The sequence below is a fragment of the Trematomus bernacchii genome, unplaced genomic scaffold (assembly GCF_902827165.1).
Source record: "Trematomus bernacchii unplaced genomic scaffold, fTreBer1.1, whole genome shotgun sequence".
Classification (NCBI taxonomy): domain Eukaryota; kingdom Metazoa; phylum Chordata; class Actinopteri; order Perciformes; family Nototheniidae; genus Trematomus; species Trematomus bernacchii.
In genome coordinates this window covers 3,527,492-3,554,296 of record NW_022987698.1, presented here as the reverse complement: position 1 = coordinate 3,554,296, position 26,805 = coordinate 3,527,492, and the positions used below count along the sequence as shown (strand labels likewise).

Genomic DNA, 26,805 nt, shown 5'->3' with positions numbered 1-26,805 from the left:
ACAGACTGAGTGGTGAGGAAAACAGTGTCATGTTTTGTGCAGAATACAAATAAATGAGAACAGTAATTCAGCATAAGTTTATTCAATGATGATCAATAGAAAATAAAATATCAGTTTCGATTCAAATAAAGTCAAGGCCAAAATAAAATGAAAAATACAAAAAAATGTATTGATATAAAACCTAGAAGGTTATAGTAAAGCATTTGCTACTAAGAGAAATGATGTTTACTGAATAAAAACATTAAGGAGCAAATATCAAGACTTTCAAGTAGAGAACATTACCATGGGTCTTTCCATACGTTTGTACATATTTTACATTATCTTCTATTTTAATACAGCTTTCAGAACATTAATAGTTGTAAGAGTAATTATAATCATAACAATATGAAGAAAACTAATAGAAACGTTCAAATCAATAATGTGTTTCTCTGTAAACCGGTACTCTACCATTTTATTTTTTCCCCTACCTGCGAACAGAGAAACAGTGCACCTTGAAAATATTTTTTTTAATACTCTTTCATTCCCAGCATTGTAAGGTGAGGTGTAAATGACAAATATAGATTCCACTAAACCATACACACAGTCACAAAAAGTACAAAATTGTCTCACCTTAATACACAAATCTGTTTAGAAAAAGGAGAAACAAAAGCACTATACAGTCACTTGTGCAAAGACAAACAGCTATGTGCTAATATTTAAATACCATTGGTATAGACCAAATCATCTTTTCTTTTTTCAGGAATCCCTGACATGAGGTAAAAGTAAGTTATTTTCATCTGAAGTTTAACACAACTTTTAAAAGTGTTTACAAAATAATGCATATCTTCAGTTCATCAGTACTGTATTTGCTACGAATAGTACAATGTGCCTGTTATGTGCATTGGTCCTTTTATATGACAGTCATCAACAAAAGGACTAGAACACATTTTTTTTTACTCACAAACAATTCAAAGAGCCCTTTCAATGTGCACACAAAATGGAAAACCTACATTTTCATGACAGTATTCGGTTGAATTAGAGTACAGAGCGCACTCGCCTACAAATCAAACACTCATGAACGACACATTAACCCTAAATATCCCAGGTGCTAATTCAAACTCTCAATGGTAATGCCTGAAAAAGCCCACTTCAGTTTACTTAGTCCAGTATCAGTATTGTAATAGATAAATAAAGGAAAATTGATAAAAACCTAAATATACTTTATTGTCTTGTGTTCAAAAGTGTGGGCTTCAGTTGCTCATTTGTATGCATCCATGTTGAGTTTTCCCTCCTAGCCTCATTGGTAAAATATGATAAAAACACAAAGTCCAGGTTCAATCCCAATCTCTTTCACAGACTTGACTGCGGGACACTGACAGACAAGTACATTGAGACAATGATATGTTGTCACGTTGCCTAACGAGGTATACTGTACGCACCAGGCCGGCTGAGAGAGAAAGGGGCGGGGGGGTAGTATTGCTTAGCCTCTCTCCAGCATCCTGACAGCAGGACACCCTCTGTCCTTCTTCCTACAACACGTTGGACTGTTTCTGACCTTTGGATGTGTGCACGAGCCTCCTGCCACCACCCCACTGCGAGGCCTCTCACACTTTACGAAGGCTGAGATGTGATTGCCAAGATTCAGTACAAAGGTTGAATGGAATTGCACCCTCAACAAAGAGTATGTCATGGAAAATCCCAGCACAAGCTATGAGAAATATTTATTTATCCCTGTTATAACCATCTATCACTTCCCGTTCTTTCAGCAGCAAAAAGGCATTTCAGTAGGGGCTGACCTAGGTTTGACTCTGAAACCAACTAAAAAAGCAGCATTGTTAATGCACTATGCATCTTAAATTATTGTGCATGCCCTGCACAAAATATGCAAACAAAGGTGTTCATCACATCGGTATAAAATTTCAGCGCTGGATCCTAAAAATGCTCCTTTAAAGGGGGCTTAACCTTATGCAACTGGTGTTGGTTTAATGAAGTAACACGTGTTCTCCTAAGCTAAGAAATCAAAGCCATTTGCATATCTTGTGCAGTAGTGTTGTCACACAAGCAGAACCTCTTAAAAATGCTGTTTTCATAGGCAAAAAAAGGGTGCATATCAGCAAAAAAGGCAAATAAAAAAAGTCTGCTTGTATAGCATTACAGGAGTCACAAGGGTCCATATTGCTGATCTTTTAAATGATACATAATTACAAAATATAGAATATCTCTTTACAAAGTTTCTTTTGTTATATAATACAATTTACAGCATATCAACTAGGAAATATTAATCAGGATATTCTAACATTTGAAAATAACCTGCCTGCTAGTGCATTTATCACAAATGCTTTTGTCGCTTCAAAAGTACATATCTCAAGTTGAGTGATGCTATAAGTAGGACAGTTAGTTCCTGCATAATCTGGTACGACTCTACTGGTGCTCTTCACTTTTTTGACTCAGCTGTAGCGATCATTAAACGGTCTGCACTAAAACAACAAAGGGAACAAGTAGGAACTACGGGAGGAGATATGCCTTTCTATGCTTGCATTGAAAACTTGCATGATATGCCAAACCTTAATAAAGTGACCGAGGTAATGACATCGTACATCTGATTGTCATCACCCTTAGAGAGTATCTCATACCTTTGCCAATTGGTCCATCTTTCACTGGTATCAATGTCCTCATCTCTGATTGGCTGTAGGCTGAACCTGTTCGTCACCTCCATTCCCTCAGCAGGTTTCTGGCTCTTTGTTGTGACCTCCGTTGCCGGAAGGTGGAGAACAATTAAATGAACAGGACTAATGTGTCTCTCTTCTATATGCCTTTTCTCTCCAATGTAAAAGGCACTTCTTTTGGTCAGAGCCAACAGATGCATTTATTTTTTAAATTTCCACTGATAGTAGTCTGTTAAAGTTCTACGTTGCAGTTTTCTTCAGCCACTGCTATAAAGTCGTGATGCAGATCATCTCGTCTGCCAGGTCCTCCTCATAAGGAGCTCTAGGTTCTGTCTCTGGCTCCTCGTCGCTGTAGCTGGCTGCAGTGTCCTGCAGGTCATAGTCCCTTGGAGTCAGGATGGGGAACACGTTGACCCCGTTGGCGCTCGGGGCCATCCCTCCGTTCAGCAGGTGGCTGGCCGCACTCTCCATCTCATCTATCGTCATCTCACACGCATCTGCAATCTCGTGCTTTGTGGCAGCGACGAACTTGGGATCCTTGGCATATCTCCCAAGCCCTTCTGATATCAAAACCTGCTCCACAGAATGAGAGGAAAGAAATATATAACTGTGGATTTCTGCAATCTTGTTTGACTTATCTTGCTTGTCACATTTTTATTCGACAACAAAATATAACAAACGCATATTCACAATAGCTGCAAAAATAAAAGTGTTTGCATACACTGGTTTACAGACACTCACAACCTCACAATCCCTTGACCTCTGTCCATATTTCAACCTGTCGAAAAACTGTTGCCGCGAAATAGTAGGGACACTTTTTGATGGCAAAGATAACTTTATTTGGTCAGTCACGCCTCTCCTCCTTCAACCAATCCTTAAACTCACCGCTTCCACGAGGCTGGTGGCGCTGCCTCTCTTCTGGTGGTACTGGTTGTGGAACTCCGGCGGCACCTGCAGGTGGACGGGGGAGTACATCCTCTGGGAGAACTCCGGGTCGTCCGTGTACCAGGAGCTCTTGCGCACAGACACTTGGCTGCTGGCGACGCTCCCCCTGTGTTTCTGGTCCACTCGGATGAGAGGGGTGTAGTATGGCGACTGGTCCTTACTGCCCGGAGTGGCGGGGGGCGTGGCCCAGGAGCGGGTGGAGCGGGTTGGGGAGAGGCGGTGGGCTCTGCTGGAGTCCAGGCCTGCTACGGCCATGACCTGATGTGTCAGGAGAGACAGGGTACAAAGTGAGCACACAGCCACAGAACTATACTACTACTCCAGGAGGATTAGTGCACAACTCCTTTTATACTATTTTTAGGCATATATTATGGTCTCAAATATATAAAAGCAGGTCTATGAAGTGTTTTGCTCAAAATACAAAACAGATCACCCCCTAGCCATGCCTCATACCCCTCTAATTCAGTCCTGACGAGAGCTCATGCAGGAGAATTCTACCCAGAAACTCAGCTAAATGCTGTCGTGATTCAACGCCATATTATGTTCCAAACCACATGAAGGATTATTTCTGAAACAGTATGGAGCTCAAATGCTTTTTCTCTCACGGGTTTACCACAAGGTGAGTTCCTTTTATTATTTCCTGATTTTTTACACATACTCTCTCCAGTACAGCGTTAGCTCTGAGTGTTAGCGATGCTTGCTAATGTAAACACAGACCATATTACTTCCAAAATAGCGCATTGTTTCTGATAGCGACGTTTCTGATAAAGCCAGCCCACATTTCTGATATAACGTCATATCGGCAGCAAATCTGGATCAGCTCCGTTGTACCCCCGTTTTTAGAGATGTGGGTAAGGAGGAAAAGAGAGAGGGTTTTGTTTTGTGTGTGTCTACTGACACAACGGGGACACATATTTATGTATAAAAGATATCAAAAAGTGCATTTTGCATGATAGGGGACCTTTAAATAACTTTACCTAAATGTAAATAGCTTTAAATGCATACAATTTTCTATAATTCATCATAGAAAGGGAATTATACATTCCATGCAAGTCAACAAGGTAGTGTTCAAAACAATGTGAGCAGCAGTACGGTGAGGGGGCCTTGTGCCTGTGTTACCTGTTGCTGCATGAGGTGCAGTGGCAGAGCAGTGCGCTGGTGTGGAAGCTCGTCCTGGCTACCTTGTCTGCGCAGACACTCAAAGTTGAAGGATGGCCTCCTGTGACCTGAGCGAGTGAGGAGTGGACAGTGAGTGAACACGTGCAGGAAGCTTCGACAGCATGCAACACTCAACGAACATTAAACTAGGTGAGTGGGTACATCATACAGTAAATGTAGTGGTATGAGTGCATTAAGAAGCTATTTTATGCCTTGCATATACACATGTCTTTGGAACAGTAGGTTTGTAGCCAACTTGTTATTTTTTGTTCCAATTATTTGCTTTTACCTACTATGAAGTCATTATTGTGTTCTCTATAACATTGTGAGATTTGATTATAACTTAAAAGTAGTTTTTTTGCCTCTTCCTGCATGTAGGTTATGTGTTATCTGTTATGTTTCTGTATGTTTAAATAGTGCAACTTAATTATTTGTGTGTGTTACAGGGGATGGGGTCTGTTATAAGACACAGGAGTAACACTCTACCAATATTTGGACCCTACATCCTACATTATATGGCAGGACATGTTTGTGTTTCATTGAACCTAAAATGTATAACATGTTGGCATGAAGACATGTAAACATGTTGCAGGATGAAAAAGGGTCAATACCTTGAGGCGTGGCAGGCAGTAACCGTCTCTTTGGTGACCTCCGTGAGTCGCGGTAAAGCAGCTGCTCGTCATCGTCATAGTAACTGTCAGGGTGATGGTAACCTTTGGGAGTCTCATACTCGGTGTCACTGTTGGGATACCTGTCAACACAAACAATAAAGATGTTGGACGACAATGATTTTGGACACACTTTTATTAAACCATTTCCTTTGGGTCAAGTTGTATGGTTCTTTAAATACATGCTTCCTTTTCTGAGTGCAACTCAATGAAAATGTAGTCGTCACATTAGGTACAACTTCAATTGCTACATAAGTAAGAAGATGTACCTCTCTCCTGAAAGCATACTATCGTCTTCATAGAACTCCTCCCCGCTGTAATACTCCCCGGAGAGCCGGTCTTCTTCAAACTCCTCCTCCCTGCGGATGGTGGGGTGGTGTCCATCGACTCCATGCGACCTGAAGAGAGCGCACAGGGATCAGAGCGTGCACACCGCTGCTGTTCAGCGAAGTTACTCAAATATGCCCATGCACTGCCATGCAGACGCAAGCAATGCAACTGACCACCCTTATTGTATTGAATACCATCCACAGCCAAACCAAGACAACAGGCAGAAGATTTGAGCATCACTCTGTCTTCTAATCCCCTCTTCTCTTTAGAGGTGCTTCGTTAGTTGAGTTAAAACACTGATGTTTTCTGGAGTGAATAAGTGAAGGACTTTTTAGGGCATATAAGCATTAAAAAAAGGTGACTAGATTTACAAAATAACATTCTCATACACTTCCCTTGTTTGTAGGTCCTTCTTCAAAGCAAGCACGTCACTTTGTCACATGCATATACTGAGGGCTGCTCTCAGCAATATGCCGCCCGCTAACGCTCATGTTATTGCTAATTCAAAGCATCGACACAACTGCTTCACAACAGAGGCAGATGACAACCAGACAAAATGACTTGCCAGCATATAGCACACAACACTGACTTAGTGAGGATGCAACCATTCCCTGGATGAAACAAATAACATCAAAATAAAGTCCTTCTTTTGCTTTAAAGACATACCGCTGGAGCCAAACCTAGAAAAGCAACATACCTAACATAGGTCTCATAGTAGCGCCTTCTGTCCCAGAGAGCAGAGGGATGGTTGAGAGAAAGCATTTTGGTTAGGAAGGAGAAAAGGAGGAGAGAACACAGAGAAAAGGGCAGAGAAAGCATGACATATATATCATACAGTATATGAAACATATACAGCATTCTCATATATATGTATGAGGAGGAGAGCGTGTGATGGCAGGTGTTGACGCAAGTGTTGGGTGACAATTCCATTTTCTACTTATGAGATAAGAAACAATCTAAAACTCATTACTCTTTTGTAAAGTGGCAGCAATGAAATTGTCCCCCAAACGTATTGGGTACTAAAGAAAATACTGGAGCAGCTGACTAAACAGAGCATGGGAAATCAGGAGATAAGTGCACTATTGATCACTTGTGAAATGAACTGTCAGTATGAGACTAGGCTTTTACAGGGGTTTACAGTACAGCAAAGGTTTGTGCAAAGGGAAGATTTGATAAGAAGCTGGGTCCTGCCTGTGGGGAAAAAGTACTTTCAACAGATAATGTCCTTCTCAGGGAGCACAACTAATGGTTTTTTTTTATTTCCTGCATTGGATACGTCAGTCAGATAGCTGCATGGCAGTGTCAAGTAAACAATAAACAGATGAAAAACTTCTGAAATCTATGACATTTCTACATTTGGCAGGTTCAGAACTAAGAAAAGAATGTACTCAGAGACACAGATCTGAATCCACGTGTAAGATTTTAACTACAGCGTTTCAGCAGCAGATCAAGCGTTGATGATCAGCGTGTGGTTACCTTTGACCCTGGGGGGTCCGGGGCTTCTCGTAGTCGTAGTAGGAGCTGCGGAGACCTGGGTAGCCGTTGGGCGGTGCATGCTCATAGTACCGATGGTGTCCTCCGTTAGGCAGGCTGGACACGTTGGCGTTGTTGAGGTTGATGTTGGTGGATTTTGGAGATTTGCCGTAGGAGTTGTGGTGGCGGTTGTGATGGTGGTGGTGGTGGTGATGTTGGTTGGGGTGGGACATTGCGTTGGCTCGAGATAGGCGTCCCACCGGCTGGTCCATGTGGGCGTAGTGGGGCGGAGGCTGCACCTGCAGAGGTCTCTGCGTGGCGTTGGTCTGGTGGCCGTTGGATCGCCGATGACCACCGTTCATGAGATGGTTACCGAAGAGTCCGCCGTTACGCTGTGGAGGAACGCTCAAAGTAAAACCACTTTCTACTTCTCACAAAGCAGCACAACTAATGTTTAATTGATGTTAAGGCTCAGGGTTTCAGAAATGGTATGAGCAAAAAGAAGTTGAAAAGCTGGTTTCATGGCACATGACGTGAGCAAAAATGTTTGTAGTTTTGAATTGAAATGAAGAAAAAACAAGCCAAAATAAATCTAATTAAATCTACATATTTGTAGAAATATAAACTAGAGACACGATCACAACTATATATTTAGCTCATCAATATTTCCTTTTAAATGTACATTAAGAAACTTTTTAAGCACAATATTTAATGTTGCCACAAACATTCCTCCTGTCATGTAAAATTAAATCAGTTACCCTATAAATTTCCTCGTCTTCCTCTGGAATAAAGTCTACTAGCTCGTCATCCTGCAGATCACATGATATCGCTCGGCGAATTTCGGGCCCGATATCATGCAGGGTGCGAAGGCCAGCCTGTAACCATGACAATAAGAGAGCTAAACGCTACAGTGGGGACCTTCATCTCACAGCAGCAAATCTGACAACACAGTCACAACCAACACACACACACACACACACACACACACACACACACACACACACACACACACACACACACACACACACACACACACACACACACACACACACACACACACACACCTGCGCTGAATATGCAACAGCTGACAGTAACAGTACTGACAGACAATGAGACGGACAGATGTGCTCCCCATAATGCAACCTGCTGAGAGGCTTACTCACAGCATCCAGCTGTGCTTTGTGGTGGAAGTATAATTTCCTTCCTTTTCTTTATTTTGGTGATGTTTTTTTAAACCAAATTAGCACAATATACTCAAAAATGTCCTTATAAACAAATTAAAAGTTGGTTATGTTTACAGTCAATGATACAGATATATGGGGGTACACTGTAGCCATATATCATATATTATAAAGGTAACAGAAATGGCGACAAGCTCGTGAATTTCATGAGTGGATGAGGAATTGTAAAGCAGACGATGACACACGCTTAACATCAACATTGATGATATTTAGAGGCACAGAGACATAAATAACAAATTCACACATTGGGAACATGAAAAAAAACACATTAACAGATTCATACTGTACACCAAGACCATGAACGTCCTGCTGGATCATAAATCATAACATTAGCATACTTAATGATATTTAATGAAATGCACAAAAAAGACACATTTTACAGATTGACACAACACAATTGCAATGCTTGAAAATCCATGTTTTCCCACAATTTCAAACAATCTTTCTCGCGTAAATAATACACACACATACTGGGCGAGACTCACCTGTAGAGCGATAGCTGTGTTGTTCTGCGTCGGGTGAGCACCCACCAGGCCTTCTTCTTTACGTTTCTTGAATTTCCTAAAGTAGTCCTGTATCAGGAAGGTGGCATAGAACTTCCCCACGGTTACCTCATCATCTGAGTGAACAGACCACACAAATGCTTCCTGTGTCAGCAGGTCACTACACACTGAACCCTGGGAGAGAGAATGAGACACTCTTCTCCCCTCTCGTCCATACTGTTACAAACTGTGGGTCCATCACCTCGGGACGGCAGACAAGTCAGACAATCTTTAAGCAAAAAATGATTTGTATTGTTACTATATACATCCATCTTGATGGAGTATATACTGTACCTTAATATGCACCACATTAATTATTTTACTTCATAACTTTCATGTGAGTTTGCATATATCTAGATCTGAACAGCTTTGGATGATAGGTTTAATAACATATTTCTAATTTAAATGACATTTAATTGTATAAATATGACTGATTTAAGATGTGAGTAATAACTATTGTAACTCCTTCCTTAATGTTGCAGTATGAGGAAGACAGAATAAGCAGAATCAAAATCAGATAGACTTCACATACACATACAGGGTTATAAAATACTGCTACTCTTTAACTAGCACTGTGTGATTGGCAGTTAAATACAGGCTGCAAAATAGAGACTTTAACATATTTAAAATATATAATCTATGTTCTACAACTGCTATTTGATTAAGAAAAAATACAGAACAACTATTCCTTGTAATATATTAACACTTTTGAGATTGTTAAGTGGGAGTAGGGTGCATGAACTAAATATTTCGTAATTTATTTAGAATGCCATTTAATTGACTACTTTAGCACATGCAAGCAAGCAGATCTACAGTATGCATCATACTGTACATGTCAGTGTGTTTGGGTAAATGCACCTATTCATGCTGATGTTTGCCTTCTCGTTATATGTGTATGTCGTCAGATATTGCACTTAGAACTGTGTATTAATATCCTCTTGCATTATGTATTTTTGTCATATTTAGATTTTTTTTTTCTAAGTGTGTGAGAATCATTCTGAAGCAGGGGTCTGAATCACTTTGAACAAGCGCGCTGGGGACAGAGATCGGAGAGAGAGGCAACACTAGTTCCATGCCACCACCCTAAAACAGAACTGCTTCAGAATATTCTGAAGTGCGCCAGAGTTTTGGATACAGAGATATAAAAGTGTGAGAAGAATAAGCTGTGGAAGCCCAAGCAGTGAGAAGAGGACAGATATTAAGAGAACTGAGTGAGACAGAGAAATTGAGAAAGGAGAGAAAGAGACAGGTAAATAGGAAAAGAGAGAGAGAGGTTAGTGAGAGGACAGAGCATGCACTCGCACGTTGTCTACAAGGCCATGCAAGACCAAAGCCCAGCAGACAGTCAGTGGCCTCCGTCAGCATCCGGGGCAGGAGGAGGACACACATGGATAAAAACACACTGCTGAGGGGACAACCAGGAGAACATGAGCAGAGCAGAAAAAGCACAATACAGCTTTACTTGTGTGTGAGAGTTAATATGTGTGAGCACGTTTTTATTTGAGGATATAGTTATGAAAGAGTAGTTTGGAGATTCCTGTATTTTAATGCAACAGCGTACGATTAGTGTGTGTGTGAGCTGCTTTAGCTTGGTTTGTGTGTCAAACTATAACAAAAGGACCAGGAGGTGTGTGTGATTTCACTAACCACCAGCAGGGGGCACAACTTGATCCAGGAGCTTCATGCTGGTTCTCTTCCAGATTTTCTTGATGACAGCTCGCAGCTCTTCGTTGGACTGCTCTAGATTACCTGCACCACAGGGAAACAAGAGTCGCTGAGAAACCAGCACTAACAGCCATCTTAACTCCTCACAAGCATGTTATTACTGGTAACAGAGCATCAGCAGTGTTGTAAGTGTTTTAAGAGGAGAGTGTTTTGGGTTTTATATTTCGCTCATACCTTCTGTTTTGATCTTCAGGGCAGTGCGCACCAGTGCAAACAAAGTGGCGTTAAACATGACCGTGCCGTCACTGTTTAGAGGCATGTTCATAGCTACCAGCCTCTGAAAGAAGAGCACATAGAGGTTTTAAACAAGGTTGAACAGTCCAGCATAATGATCAGCATTTATGTGTATATGTTTTATAAAAAAGATTATAAAATATGGGAGGAGCAGAGACCTTGCAAGCGACTCTGTGAGGGCACAGCTTGCCGAAGCCGAGAGGAGGCTGGATGCGACGAAGAAGTGTCACAACATCCAGATGCTTAATTCTGCCCCTGTGTGAGAAAAACAATCAGATGTAAAACCTGTACTGTGACAAATCACTGCACAGAAACATGACTGCGAAATACTGTACTATATATATAATAAATGTACTTTAGGTAATAAAGCACATACTTGGCCTCGGGGTCGTACTCTGACCAAATTCTTTTGAATTCATCGAGGTGGTGTGGACCAAGAATGGACCAATCACGTGTCAGATAGTCAAAGTTGTCCATGATGACGGCCACAAACAAGTTGATAATCTGGAGGGGCACAAGAAGATGGTCTCTCACGTAATTGTGCTTAGCATTGTGTGGCTGTTAAGCAATCGAGGTTTAAAACAAATCTAACAGCTCTTTGTGAATGCTACATGGTTTTCTATGAGTCTTGGAGACTAGATCCTTTAAACTAAATGAAACAATAGACATACATTGTTGTTGCATGAGTGGGGATTTGTTTTTGTGCTTGTATGATAATTGAAAAGGAACTATTCATCTATTATATTAACGACCCTTCTTTAACTGTAGCAAACGTATACATTTAAAATCTTTAATCTTACGGTCCTCTTGTGATACTGGTATGAAAAACAGTGCAGAAGGTAATACTACACCGCAAATACTGCACTTAATAAATAAGTACTAGCCAAATATTGTTAAATGTGTGTGATTACCAAGAAGGCGCAAAGCATGTAGAAGCTGATGAAGTAAATTATTGCAAATCCACTGCCACACGTCATCTCCTCCCCGGGGCCGTAGTCGGACTCTGGGTCACACAGTTTCCCTGCTATACAGGCCAACATGATCTCCTGCCACGCCTCTCCAGTGGCACATCTAGACAGGCATGAAAGATACAAAATGATTACTTAAATAAATGACCCAAAAAGAACACTAAGAACACAGTGAGTCTGTTTCCTGGTGACCCCTGACTCCAAAGTCCTTCACACCTGAAGAGGAGGAGCACAGCCTGAGGGAAAGTCTGGAAGTTGTTGTTTCTGTTGATGTGTGTGCCGTCCACCATGGCAACCTTTCCAAACACCTGAAGCAGAAATATAGCAAACATACAATTACCTATGACCCTACCAACTCCAGAAACACCTCTTCTATCACACTGTGTTACTCACCTGCATGCCAATGACAGCATAGATGAAGAACAGCATGGCTATCAGAAGAGCAACATAGGGCAGCGCCTTTAGGTCAAAAGAGAAAAAGAAAAAGGTTTAATATGGTAATAGTCCCTCGGTAGCAGATCAGGTAATCGTTTCACTGTGCCTCACCTGGAAGGATTTGATAAAAGTCCAAAGGAGGGTGCGAATGCCTTCCCCTCTGCTGAGGAGCTTGACCAGTCGCATGACTCGAAACAGTCGAAAGAAGGTGATTGAGATGCGAGCGCTGTCCTCCGTGTTCTGTGGAGAAACAGAACCGAGTCAGAGGACAGGAGAGGAGCCATGCATGAGGAGAACACAGGGCACCTGGCTGCGCTTCACAGCATGACAAGGTCTGAACTGAGACCCCGGTCAGAAACATATGGGCTGAGAAAGCACTTCGTCTTAAGGGCAAAAGTGCCTGTTTAGAGCACACCCATGCATTTTGCATTTGGGCATGAATTTGTTTTCTGCTCATGTGGCAACATCTATTAAGATTCAAATAGCAGAAATGATATACAGTAAATACAAAGCTGCAGATTCTGGCAAATATTTGATAAAATCATAATCCAACAGAGTGTCTGAAGCAGTGTAGCTCCTGCTGATATGTTTCTGTAATACTGTGTCTAAAGCACTGTCAGGTGCCCTGTCACTGTAAGACCTACAGGGAAGGAAGCAAGGAGGCAAGCATGCTGGAGAAAACCTTGCCATACAAGCATGGCACCCTCAGTCCAGAGTCACTGCATGCAGAGTCACAGTGGGGCCAACCCGAGCGGGTCGGCCAGGAGGTTCAGAGGTCAACCTGATCCCAGGGCTCACCCATGGGTCCCCACCCCACGCAAGTATGGTGGCAGAGACCATGAAGCGGTGTCAACAGCACAAACGTGAGGAGCGGCACAGAAACCGCTCCCACCTAACAGGACACGCAGCGTCACGTTTGAGTGACACACTCTCTTAAGAAATAAGTCCAAACATTTAGGAAAATTAAAAGCATATCTCTTTTAAAAAAAAAGTATATACAGTATGCAAACAAAACAAATGCAAGAAAAGAACATTCAAAGAATGGGAACATACCATGAGAAAGTAAATCAAATAGAACATAGCCAAAGATCATAGGAGGTATAATGGAAACATATCAAACCAGGAAATGCAGATCTAAACATGGCATGGCCCTGAAAGGGAGGAGGGGAGGGGAGGAGAGGGGGTTTGGGGGAGGAGCATCTTACCCCCTGCTCATCCACCACAGGTGTCTCCGTTGGCTTTAAAATCAAAGACCTGCATTAATGACTTGTACAGAGCCCGCAGGTCTCACACACATAATATGGCCAAACATATAAACATCACATTGGAAACTTTATCACACAACGGCAGCACACGTGAGACGCAGACAGAACAGAGTCACTACTCCTCTCATTGACGGGACAACAATGTCTTATTGTTGCACTATGACAAAGACAGACATTCATTTATCACTGTCTATGTACACTTAATTTAAGGACAGACATAAACACATTATCGTAAGACTTTAAACGTCTGCCACACAACAGGTTTACAGCTTAACATTCCTATGTAGGACTCGCAGTCAGACTGACAGACAACATGAAATTACTTCATTACTTATTAACATGTAGACTGACATAAAACTTTATCACTCCCCCGGTGTAATGGTCATAACTGATTGGTCATTACTGATGGGATTAAATGGATTTTATGGTTGAAATGTCTTCGCCGCTCTCCAGACAACGTTAATGAGAAGTTAACTGACAGATGTTTTGAATTCATGTCATGATAAAGCACCGTCAACTATTCTGCAGAGCCTCGACTCATAGCTAAACATGTTTCCTTTGTATTAACACTAAAAGGTCAGATTTAACTAGAAATCAAACAATCAAGTATTTTTCAACACACCTTCACAGAGTTATTACAATTCATGTCATTAACAATAAATCACAGTATATCGGCAGTATTAAGCGAGCATTTGTTCATATAAAGATGCAAAAAGAAATCGTTCAGAGGTGAAAGTTAAATTCAACCTGTACAATGATTTTTTTATAAAAGAATAAACTCAGCACTGAAAAGAGTCATATGAAAACAAAGAGATACTCCAGACAGATATGGCTTTGTTCAAATCCCTCAGCACGATACTTCACAAACCATCAATATGAGGTGCAGAATGAGCAGAAATCATAAAATTAAATAACAAATTAGCTTGAGGAGGTTCTTTAGGTAATCCTGGCCACAGCCTTGATGGAGCATGCGCTGCTGGGGAAGCACTGCACGCACACGCAAGGCATTTTGAGGATGAGGAGCCGTTGGTAAAGTCATAGCAATGCAGCAACTCATGCAACTCAGTAGTGCCTTGCAACAAAACTGCCATAGCAGGGCGCTCTCACAGTCCGGTGCAGAAAGAGGTGAATGAACAACAGAAGAGAGAGAGGAGGAAACCCAGAGAGAGAGAGACCAATACTGGGTCAGGAAGTAGAACCAGACAGTGTGAGTCATACTGGATGAAGAGGAGAGGCAGAGAGGTGTGAAGAGTAGAGAGTTACTGTAGGAGTGTTCATGCACCTGACTGGAGTCTACACACCTGCGCTACACATGAGCTCCACTGTGAGCTTTAAGAGCTCACTACAGGAAGACAGAACAAAACACAGAGACAATCACTCACAGAGACACAGACACAAGATCATCAAAGAACCTCAAACTCAGCTCCATCAAAACACCATCAGTGTAAGTGTACCAAACCAGGTCTAATTCAGTGTTTTCCGCTGAGAAATATAGGTTTACTGATTCTTACCTGATGACTGTATAATAAAAAAGATGCTGAGGCTTTTAGTTTAATTTGTGGACTGTACATTAAGACTAGTCTGTTTTAATCTCTACAAGTAACTGTTTCTATTAATGACAGTACGCTAATTAGTTTTTCCTAATATGATCGCATTGAATAAGAAATCTGTGAAGTTGCAGTGGCCTACACAACCTTAAGGAAAGTAGATGATATTACGTTAACGCAGTTCTCAGCTTTTCAAGGAGTTGAGCTCCACTGATTCTATATTAAAAATGTCCTTAATGTTGTGTAGGATGGATTTCTCCAAGCTCTGAGCTTCAGGGCCATTCTGTCTGGAGGGTAAAGAAAGATCGAGGAGTATGGCAAGAGAGAAAGGGCAAACTTCAAGAGGCTCTGAGAAAACTGACCGGAGGGGAAGGGAGTGAATGGCCGCGCGCCATCTGTATGAGGCGGGACATGGAGAGGATGTTAATGGAGCAAGGTGAATGGCTAACACGTCCCAGCATGCATTTGGAGAGGTCACAGCAGTCCAGTGAGAAACTTAACAATCACACAGCCTATGACTGGAATGGCAAGCAAGCAGCTTCAATTAATACATCAAAAACCCACTACAGATCAGCTTTCAGATATGTTTTGATAAAAGAGTTTCATATCTGATCCGTCAGTTTGCTTTATGACACAAACCACATGCAATGCAAACCACAAGTAAATGTAAATGATGGATAAAATGCGCCTCACAAGAATTACTATTAAAGTCCTTGTGAAATTGATATTATGCCCCCAACCTTCACAACACACATGTTTATACATACAGCACACCTTAAAGTATAGGCTGTATACATGTTAAAACACACATGCATAACAATTAAACCTGCACACACCACCACCATATGTTTTAAACAAAGTTAGTGCTTGTTTATACACTCATGCAGACACACATTTAGGAAAACAAACTGAGAAAACACAGAAAACATGAATTATAACTCCAGAAAAACAGCACTGCAGCTCAGACGTCAGGGCACTCAGGAGGGGGCGGGGGGGCAGGTTGAGCAGAGAGTCCCCATCATCACTTAACTATTGATTCTGGTCCTAATCTGTTTCTGGGGTTTGTTTGTATCCTTGAACTTCAAAACTGACTTTCTTTACCATTTGAATAAACTCAAAATAAACACAACAAAGTCCTTTACAGACTTAAGTCTTTGTTTTAGGTGTTTTTGTGAAGAGCAGAGCCATAAAGAGTTGTAGTTGGTTTAAGTAAAGAAGTAGTTATCTTATTTTTATTGAGCCTTGACATGAATTTCAACGAGACTGACTTTGATTAATACTGAAATACGCTTAAAGTAATTACAAATAAATCTATTTGATACTGTTCTACAACACTAACAAAAACCTATTTTTGCCTGAGTCAATAACATTTGATGACCAATGAATCCACTATAAGGGGTCCCGGAGATAAAGTTGTTATAGACAACAGGTCACACACACACGACGTTGTTGTTCATTGCCATACTTGCCTCAACAAGTTTCTATGAAAACAAAACGGACAAAAGTAAGAATTAGAAAACGTCATCATTAATCATCCTGCTCAAAACAAACATGCAGTACAGGCCTCAGATCACAAACAAATGTGAGAGGCTCCTGTTTTTGTTGTGCAAAGGGTTAACAGTCAGCATGTTCAGCAAACATTTTTTTATATTTTCTGCAACAAACAGTACTGCAACAGATTGAAAATAAAACATTTAGCAGAAGGTAAATTCCAACGACAGACTATTAGATGGACTCATTGTGCTGTAATGTAACAACAATAACAATAGGACATAAATGAAGATCAAACTGAAGCTTTACAGAATAAGCCAATGGCGCTTTAAAACTGTAAATGCCTACGTTATAGCATGCAAAGTACCATAATAAATATAGAAGCTCATAATTTAAAAGGCTACACTGAATACACTAGAGAAGTGTTTCCCAAAGTCTAAAGGGACATCAAGTGATTAAAGACAATACATAGTTGTTTTCTTCTTTTTGAAATACTACCTAGTTTTACTTCTTAAGGACTGAAAATATCCATTAATGAAAGAACACCCAGAAGAAGAAAAAAACATAGTTTCACTTTCACGGTCCTGGAGACAAAGAGGCTGGGAACCGCTGCACTAGAGGTTGAGAAAACATCTTACAAATGCCATGTGGCTTTTCTGTAAGGCTTCAGTTCAACTTGAAAAGCAGAATAAAGAAGTACTTACATTAACTTCAGTGATAGCAATATCGACGACACTACCGACAACAATTAAGGCATCGAATGTGTTCCAAGCATCAGCGAAATAGTGCTGTTAAATCACGACGGTACATATAAGGGAGGTGAGGGAAAAGATGGAAGCAAAAGACCATGAAGAGAAGGAGAGATGATCAGAAGAGTAGATTCATTGAAATGGCAGGGTCAGGAGAGGACAAAAAGAGAGACAAAAGGAGAAAAAGTGTTAAGATTTATCAGATAAAAAGCCAGAAGTTAGAGTCCTGCCATGGAAATCCGCAGTGTGGGCCGAGGGGGCCCGAAACAGAGAGAGGTCGGAGGGCAGCGGGGCTCGTTGCAGCTTTACTTACATCGATCTCACTGAGCACAATGTCTACTATGCTGCCCATCACAACCATGGCGTCGAACACATTCCAGGCATCCCCAAAATAGCCCTAAGTGAGGTGGAGCGAGCGGTGGGCAAGGTGGATGTGAGATCAGCACAAACAAAACGTCTTCACTCTTACACTGAAATAAAAACAGTCTAATAATTTCAGAAACACAGAAACCACTGCTGGCTACTTCAGCTGAAGTGCTCACTGCATTACAGTGCACGGAGATGTGCAGCATGTGGTTGATCTGCACCAAATTGATGTTGATACTTAAATCACATGCAGAAACACTGCTGCCAACAACTGGACAAACAGTGTTTGCTTTATATTGAATTAAAAGAAAGTCGCACTGCACCCCACACTGTCTCTTACTAGCAACCTGTCCTTCTTCGCAACACAGAGCTGTTGGCCAGGCAGTCGAGGGTAAAGTGAAAAAAAAAAGATTACTGACGCACCCTGCTCCACTCTTATACATAAAGGTAATAGTTTGTCATTTTGGAAAATAAGTGTATTTGATCTTTTACTGAAAGTTAGATGGAAGCTCTTGTCGGTGAAGACATTTGCGGGGGACTCACCCTGGGCTTGAAAGCGATGAGTTTGAGAACCATTTCCACAGTGAAGACAGCAGTGAAGACCATATTGAGAATGTCCATTACGTAGTTAAAGAGCGCTGACTGGCCGTAGTGCTGCAGAGAGATGAAAAGCACGGGAAAGGAAAACAAAAAAAAGGGAGAAGCTTGTATTCTTGTATTCAGTTTATTAATTTTACACAAAACAAAAAACCTGGTCAAAATGATAAAAAAAGAAACAAACAAATTGTACAATAAGAACAAATAGCTTTAAGAAGACTTCCATTAAAGCCAGGTAGATGTAAAAATAGTGTGTTTTGAAAGTTTAAGCTTTATAAGACGAGAGTAAGACAGTCAGAGGGGAAATGTGTGTTGCTTTTAGTCCATTTTTCTCTTTTCCCCTGCATCCTGCATTGATGTCTACCACAGTATTTATTTCAAATAAAAACCACTGGAGGGAGCCAAAATGAAACATTATAAAATTGTTTAGCTAGCACCAGGAAAATAAATTGCTAAAGTAACAAAGGCAGTTAGTACATCAAAGTCAGTTATTGATACAAAAATATATATCTTTTTTTATTTTCATCCATACCGGTGAAACTATCTTTGCTAATTATCTGCCATCAGCGTGTGATACATTCTGATGAAATCTTTATGAGATGTAGACATGTTTAAATACATATATTAGAGGATGTTATAAAACGTACATAAGAATTTTAGTTTTATATTAAACATATCAATCACAATAATGACACATGTTAACTGATCACTTCTTACCTGTACAGCCAGGCAGAGCGTGTTGAGCATAATGAGCACAAACATGATGTACTCAAACCCGGTGGAGTTCACCACGTACCAGAACTTGTACTGGTACGGGTTCTTAGGGATGTACCTCCTCAGTGGACGGGCCTTCAGAGCGTACTCCACACACTGACGCTGCACGGAAACACACAAAGACGGTTTCAGTGCTCATTTATTGACACACTTGATTCTTACATCTCAGTCCAACCTCGACTTTCTAACTTAAGAGACTTACTGCAGCCTATTTTATTTTCTGTTGAATAACTTGAAACCAGTATATTTTGAACACACACAAACACACTACTCCCCACATTTCGTAACCCCATGACTGACCTGATTTTTATCGAGTTTCACAGTTTTTGTACTCTTTCTCTCCTTGTTCCTGAAATGTGACAATCACAAACCTACAAAGATGTTCATCATGAAGAAAGCAATGATGATGATGTAGATAATGAAGAAGATGGAAATCTCCACGCGGGTGGTAGTGTAGTTGTAAATGGGTCCCAGGTTCTCCCTGTTGGAGTCGATTGCCTTGTAGAGCAAACTGAGAAGAGAGGACAACAGAGAGATCAAAACTCACAGGCCTAAACTATTATTTTAGTAATAACACTGTATCAGACTTCTATTGTTTCAAAACTCTAACAATGGGATTAAATATTTGAATCTTACGAAGGCCAGCCTTCAATGGTGGACACAGTGAACAGAGCCATCATAGCCATGAGGACGTTATCAAAGTTGAATTCGCTGTTGTGCCACATTCGTCTGTGATGGACGGCTGGTTCACATCTCCATCCTTATACAGGATGTACGTGCCCCTGAGAGGAAATAACATGTTAGGTACAGTAGGGGTTAAGACTGAAACTAGGATCACATTTGCAGGTAATCAGCTGTGAAGAAACACAGAAGAAAACTAACTTGCACTCTTCTGAGTTGGACTTTCCTTCATCCGTGCAGCGATAGAACTTTCCCTGTGGAGGAAAACGTGAAATGAAACGCTTATAACATAAAGTGTAAACCACTATCTGTTGCTACTTGTATGATGTGAATTTGCTGCTGACCTTAAATAGCTGCACCCCTATACAGGCGAACATGAACTGGAGCAGAGTGGTGACGATCATGATGTTTCCGATAGTTCTTGATGGCCACAAACACACACTGCACCACGTGCTGTAAGACAGAACAAAAAGATGTTGCGGAATCCACCCTGACTGTGTTATTATTGTGGAAAATAATGTAGGAGACTTCGGGATGAGACCTCACCTTTAGGCCTTTGGCCCGATTGATGGCCCTCAGGGGTCGAAGAACACGAAGGACCCTAAGAATCTTCACCACTGAGATGGCCGAGGACCTGAACAATGGAAGTTAATGGTGTGATGTCTGGCTAATTTGCCAATTTTTAGTTTTTTAAAGAAGCGCAGGGAAATGCAAACATGAATTTAAATCCAGTAGTGCCAGCAACAATTCAAAAAGGGGATTTTTGAATTGTTGCTGGAAGCTATTTCATTAAACAGGGCTCCAATCAGAGGGCGGTTGTTTCCTAGTTTAATTATACTCACTGAAGGCCAAAGGAGACAAGGGAAACCCCCCACCACCAACAGGTCGAGGAGGTTGAAGTAATTTCTACAGAATGCCCCTTTATGGAGAAAGGCTCCATATGTTGTCATCTGAGGAGACGACAGAGGAAGTTAGAGGAGCAAATGGCAAAGAAGAAATACACATATTTCATCCAACACATACAAGACACACCACAACACAAAGTCACACTGCAGAATACGCAGACACACATATTGTACTGTATTAACATGTTAAATAGGTAGAAAAACATATGCTAACATACATCACTCTATCTTACACACGCACACACGTCTCCACACTTTTGAAATCACTCTGATTCGGGGGGGCAACTCAGAGCAGTGAAACAGGAGGCTATATCTACCGTCGCCACCCCCACAGCCCTTAACTACATGAATGTAGTAGTAAGTCATTCATTTCACAATCAACTATGGGATGAGGCAATCAAACATGCATTTTGTTGCCGTGATGTCAGGGATCGTTACTACCTGCGAGAACTCTAGTTATAGTGATCGGAAAGTAGAAATGGCCTTACTGTCACATTCATGTGGACCGTTATCTTAAAGCACATTCCGTTATGTTCTTTAATAGTTCAGAATAATGGGAAGCAGCTCCCAATTAAAACTTCAGAGTTCAGCAGGCAGAGAAGAAAAAACAGCCAAAATAACTCTTCTTTCAAATAATAAAAGTAAAGGATTAATTTTCAAGTGCATGTAAATGTGGAGCCTTGCAGAGAGCCGGAGAGAAGAGAGCGCTAACCAGGAGCTTTTGGGAGTAAGAGATGAAACTTGGCAGGTTTTTTGCCAAACGGCTGCAGACGCAACTCCACATTTCTATGCACTCAGTCAGGGAAAAGCAGACTGAACCATGCTCGGCAGGAACATGGTTGGTTTTGCCCCCTCTTTTATGAGTAATCTGAAGAGCAGTCAGTACGAGCGGCATGGAGTCAGCTTTGACTGGAGTTGATTTCAAACACCTCCCTGAAGATGACCTCGAACTCAACTTCAGCCAATGCCTTAAAGATGTCTGAACAGCCCATTAAAATGTGTTGCACAAAGGGTTGCATCATGTTTTTTTACATATCTCCATCATCAAAATCATGTCAGCGATGACTGCCCCGGATGACGTGACACCCATGTGATATGTAATGTATGTAGATGTTTCCTTCCCCCAACTTGAGTTCTTTGATTAGTGTATTTTGAAGAAATCTGTTTGTGTAAGTGTGTGCAAAGTTAAAACTCCAATATTTGCTAAAAGAGGTGCCATGAAGAAAAAGGAAATAAGAGAAAGGAAACAAACAAGGCCAGGTTGTACTGAGTGGCAGGTGACACACAAGGAGAGAATGCAGCAAGGCTCTCGTTGTCATTTAAGGGGTTACCTTCAATACGATCTCAAATGTAAACATACTAGTGAAGACATAATCTGCATAGCCTAGGACCTGGAAGGCAACGAAACGTTTGGAGTGTTATTGGGGTACAGTTAGGCACAGCAAGGACAGGGGACATGGCATTTACCTTCAATACGATCTCAACAGTAAAGATAGCCGTGAAAGCATAGTCAAAGTAACCAAGTATCTGCAAAAAGCAACGTACATGTTTAACAAAGACAGTTCATCGTGCAGCTTCATACATCATATTAAAAGATGAATGAGATAAAGTACATCTGAAGTATTTTCTGGAAAGAAGTCGTTAGGATTCAACACAAAGCTCTAATTAGTTCAAGGTGATTTTACTCCTGTATCTTATGCAGATTATATCATTATCAAGCATAAAAAAAGTAAAAAACTACACAATAACCAATATTATTGAGAACAGTCCAGTAGAAATTATAGCAATGCACTGCAAATAAAACATAAAGCTCTCTGGTTGATTGTTTGCTTCCTGTACCAGTGTGTTGCCTCTTTGAGCTCATAAAAATAAAAGTTAATATGCTTTACATTATTGTCAACCATAAACTAAAAACTTCCTGATGGAATTGTGGCTTCATTTAAATTCTGAAACGCAACACTAGCTTGACATAAAGCATCTCACTTTAAAATATTCATCGCCTTTTATTTTGTTTTGCTGTGTCCTCACAAGCAACTCTTTAAAAGCTTTCCTTTACGGTGCATTCAAGGACACGCTGTGATTTGTGAGCCATATTACATTCATAAGCTTTGTTGCTGTTAAAACAATTCCAGGAGACAAACAACATTTAAAAAAAGCTTGCTACTGAGTACATAAACTGCTAAATCATGAATGTCGGAACAAAGCAGCCTGAGCGTGGACCTCTCCATTCAATTTGGACAATGTGTAATTTCAAGCATTGATCCCGGCGTCTTGACAGGAACAGCCTTTGTTCTGGTAATTACTCTGTATGTATTGTTATGGATTCTAAACTGCAAGTCATATTTTTGAAATGTATTATCAAGGACATGATGGATGACATAGAAGCAAAAAACCTGTTTTCCCTTTATCTCTGCTTCTTTTGGCCCTCGTGGAGAAACATAATAAGAAGAAGAACAGCAACAGTGGGACAAAAGCATATATGTTTTTCTGATAACATCTCTCTAAGAATATATTAAAACACACTTAAATCTTCCTAAGACAAAGCTGTTTTCAAGATGCTGCCTCAAAAGAAATAAATCACTTTATAACCTCAGGTGGGAATGCTTTATAAAAGGTTCAGTAGTTATGTAATGTACTGTATGTATGTTTATAATTGGGCTAAATCATGCAAAACCACCAGTGTGGTCAACAAATTATAACACCACTGTTGTTGAATTATTTTACTTCAGCCCCTTATCTTCGCTACACAGTTTCCTAGAGCCAGTAAATACACTTCTTGTGAAGGTTCGTAGACTTACTTGATTGCGAGCTGAGGAGTTTCGGATGGGATCCTCAGCAGCAAGAGAGACGGAGCTGAGCATGATGAACCCCAGGATGAGGTTGGTGAATATGTGGTGGTTGATGAGTTGTGGCAAACACCCGAAACCTAAAGAAGAAAGAAAAATAGAGCACAGCCCGAGACATCAGTGTGATCCGAGGTCTGACCGTGGTGTATGTGTCCGTGTGTGTCGCTGTGTGCTTCATACGGGTTGGTGGTGCTGAAGATGAAGAAGGCACTTCCCTCTGGGATAGGGGTGATCTTCTCCTTCTTTACCAGTTCAGAGATGACCGGCCGAGGCCCTGATGGCACCTCTGGATCCTCCTCCTCCGCTGCAGTGTCCTCAATCTCCTCCTCTTCCTCCTGACGGCAAGCAGAGCGTTTTTAAAGTGGTGTTTAACTCCTCAAAATGTAAGATAGGGTATTGTTTTAATTCAGAAAGTAAGAATACCTTTTCCTCTTTTTCGTCCTCCTTTTTGTCCCTGTAATGAATATAGATATTGTTATACACGATAAGGAGTTTGAGTATATACATCTGGGCATGTTTGCCACAGAATGACATGGTAGGAGATCAGCAGTCACCCTTTCTTGGGTTCGTCTGTGTTGAGAGACTCTGCGTCTGCCAAGTTGTCCACAGCGATAGCCAAGAAGACGTTCAGCAGGATATCTGAGCAAAGTGTTCGGTAAAGGACAACGCTCTCTGTAAAAACACCATTAATAAAAAGATGAATGTAGGTTAACTCATGTTCTCTCAGTTTCAGCAGTGTTGCGCATGGCGGAGGATACAGTTTCCGCAGATGAAGAGGATGATGAAGTAAAAGCACACAATCATCCCAGAAGAGGAAGGGCCTCCGTACGCCATGATGCCATCGTACATCACAGCGTTCCAGTCTTCTCCGGTCAGGATCTAAAATGTATCAGAATATTAATTTTGTGGGAGAATAATCAACAGCAGTTTTCTCACATGTATAGAGTTCATTGTCACGCGCCACCTTCCAATCCTTGCTTTGAGGCTTTAATGAACCCATTAGAGCTGCTTTAAAGGTCCCCTATTATACTGTTTTTCATTACTTTATTATAGGTCTCAGATGTATACAAACATGTCTCTGAAGTGTTTGGCTCGAAATACCAAACAGATCATGCATTGTAGCATCCCATAATCCCCTCTGTTTCAGCCCTGTTTCAAAAGTGCTGATTCTCTGTCTTTTACTTTAGATGAAAATAAGGAGCCCCTCCCCACGCCCCTCTGAGAGATATTTGGTTAAAAAGAACACAATGGTGCTCTAGGAGGAGATTCAGGTGATAAGGTGGGGGGGGGGGTTACCTTGGATGGTTATTGGCTAATGGTTACACAAGACAAAAGACCGTTATGACATCATAAAGTGGCCAAAATCTGATCAGCTCATTTTCAGACAGGTTTTCATAAAATGGATCAGGACAAAAAAAGAGAGAATCTTTTTTTCCTGAAACTTTCAGAATCTCTTTACACAGAGGGGTGTTCATGTATTTATGTATAAAATACATGAAAAAGTGGATTTTGCATAATAGGTGACCTTTTACATGGACAAATATACTCAATGTATTTGATTGATACTTAGAGAGTGTATTGTTCTAGTAATTAAAAATAATCTTTGGGACTAACAGATAAAGGTTGATTAGAATTGAGATGTATCTAGAGACAATGTTTGGCACACGTTTTGCATTTGTCCATTCATTTATCTTTAAACACCAACCAAAATACTGAATATATACTAAGCAGTACGTTTGGCAGTTCAGTTTGATGGACTATGACAAACTATGTGATAGTGACTCTTCTTTAATTACATCAAACCTTGCCTGGCATTTCTTTACTACTACTCTCTGCAGTGAGCCAATACTGGGTTATATATCAGCCATATTGATTCATTGCTCTGGCTCTGTTTCTCTTCTCCCTTCAGCAGTCTGTAAAACCTCTTACCATGATTATTTCTAAATCTGAATCACACGACAGCGTTTTTCATTTTTATCTGCATTTGAAATGTATTTTCCATAGGATGCACCAATGGGCAAACACTGATTGCTTTTCGTACTGTGTTGTCCTAATCTGAACAGTATATACCTGAAACACTGTGAGGAGGGCTTGGGGAAAGTTGTCGAATGTACTCCTCTTGGTCTGGGTCTCGTCAAAGTTGAACTTTCCACCAAAGACCTGCATGCCTAGCAGCGAGAAGATGATGATGAAGAGGAAGAGCAGCAGCAGCAGGGAAGCGATGGACTTCATGGAGTTGAGCAGAGACGCCACCAAGTTACTTAGAGACTGCCAGTGACTGAAGTAGAGGAGAGAGAAAGAGAGAGACAGGTGATTAACTGAACACCACACACACACACACACACACACACACAACACACACACACCACACACACACACACACACATCACACACACACACACACACACACACACACACACACACACACACACACACACTAACAGTCTTACCGTGTGACCTTGAAGATTCTCAGCAGGCGGACGCAGCGGAACACAGAGATACCGAGAGGAGACATGATTGCCAGCTCCACCAGGATGGTTTCAGTGATTCCTCCACACACCACGAAGCAGTCAAAGCGGTTGAACAAGGACACAAAGTAGCACTGTAGCCCAAGACTGTACATCTTCGTCAACATTTCACATGTGAACAGGGCTAGCAGCACCTTGTTGGCCACATCTGAAACCCAGAGAAAAAGAGATAACATTAAACAAATAAATTGGAGCGATATATAAGGGGTTTAGGATGACACTTAAGGACAGTAGGAATGTTGCTAAAAAAGAATGCACAAAATGGTCGATGGTGTTAAAAAAAAAAAAACTGCATTGAAATAAATGTTATATAAATAAAACTGAAATGCATAAAGTGTTCACTAACATTTTATTTTTATTATACATTCCTAATAAGAAAATTGGAAAAATGTGCATCACAACATACACTATTTAGAAATCCCATAAGATGTATGTTCTCCTTCCCCTAGGTTTCCACCTAGCTTTATTGATTTGTAAAATCAATAGATAATTATAATAATAATAATAATAATAATGCAATCATTATAATAATTCATACCCTGCACTTGTGTCAGCCACATAGGCTGGTTGTAATGCTCTGAGGATATGGTGAGTGTGTTGAGGAACACCAGGATGATGACCAGCCAATAGAAAGGCACCGATTTGACAGCCAACCGGCACTTCCTGCGGCAGAACCTGTTCCAGCGACGCCA

The 26,805-nt window shown here is 41.0% G+C and overlaps 1 protein-coding gene across 1 annotated transcript; it reads right to left on the bottom strand.

Moving 5' to 3' along the window:
* Window positions 1-65: 65 nt before the first annotated feature.
* Window positions 66-26,805, bottom strand: LOC117489733 (voltage-dependent L-type calcium channel subunit alpha-1D-like). The gene is given in 41 exon segments (XM_034139258.1): window positions 66-3,218; window positions 3,531-3,848; window positions 4,710-4,816; window positions 5,360-5,499; window positions 5,686-5,814; window positions 6,444-6,470; window positions 7,223-7,611; window positions 7,978-8,094; window positions 8,946-9,079; window positions 10,650-10,751; window positions 10,902-11,004; window positions 11,120-11,216; window positions 11,338-11,465; window positions 11,873-12,032; window positions 12,146-12,237; window positions 12,323-12,388; window positions 12,476-12,604; window positions 17,372-17,455; window positions 18,326-18,436; window positions 19,097-19,255; window positions 19,454-19,468; window positions 19,470-19,525; window positions 19,528-19,664; window positions 19,790-19,886; window positions 19,889-19,935; window positions 20,036-20,088; window positions 20,179-20,253; window positions 20,255-20,287; window positions 20,381-20,468; window positions 20,677-20,705; window positions 20,707-20,784; window positions 22,071-22,130; window positions 23,538-23,649; window positions 23,651-23,665; window positions 23,766-23,920; window positions 24,009-24,039; window positions 24,140-24,224; window positions 24,344-24,464; window positions 25,656-25,863; window positions 26,036-26,261; window positions 26,652-26,805. Coding segments are annotated over 41 exon segments (4,641 nt in total). The 5' UTR covers window positions 26,674-26,805; the 3' UTR covers window positions 66-2,912.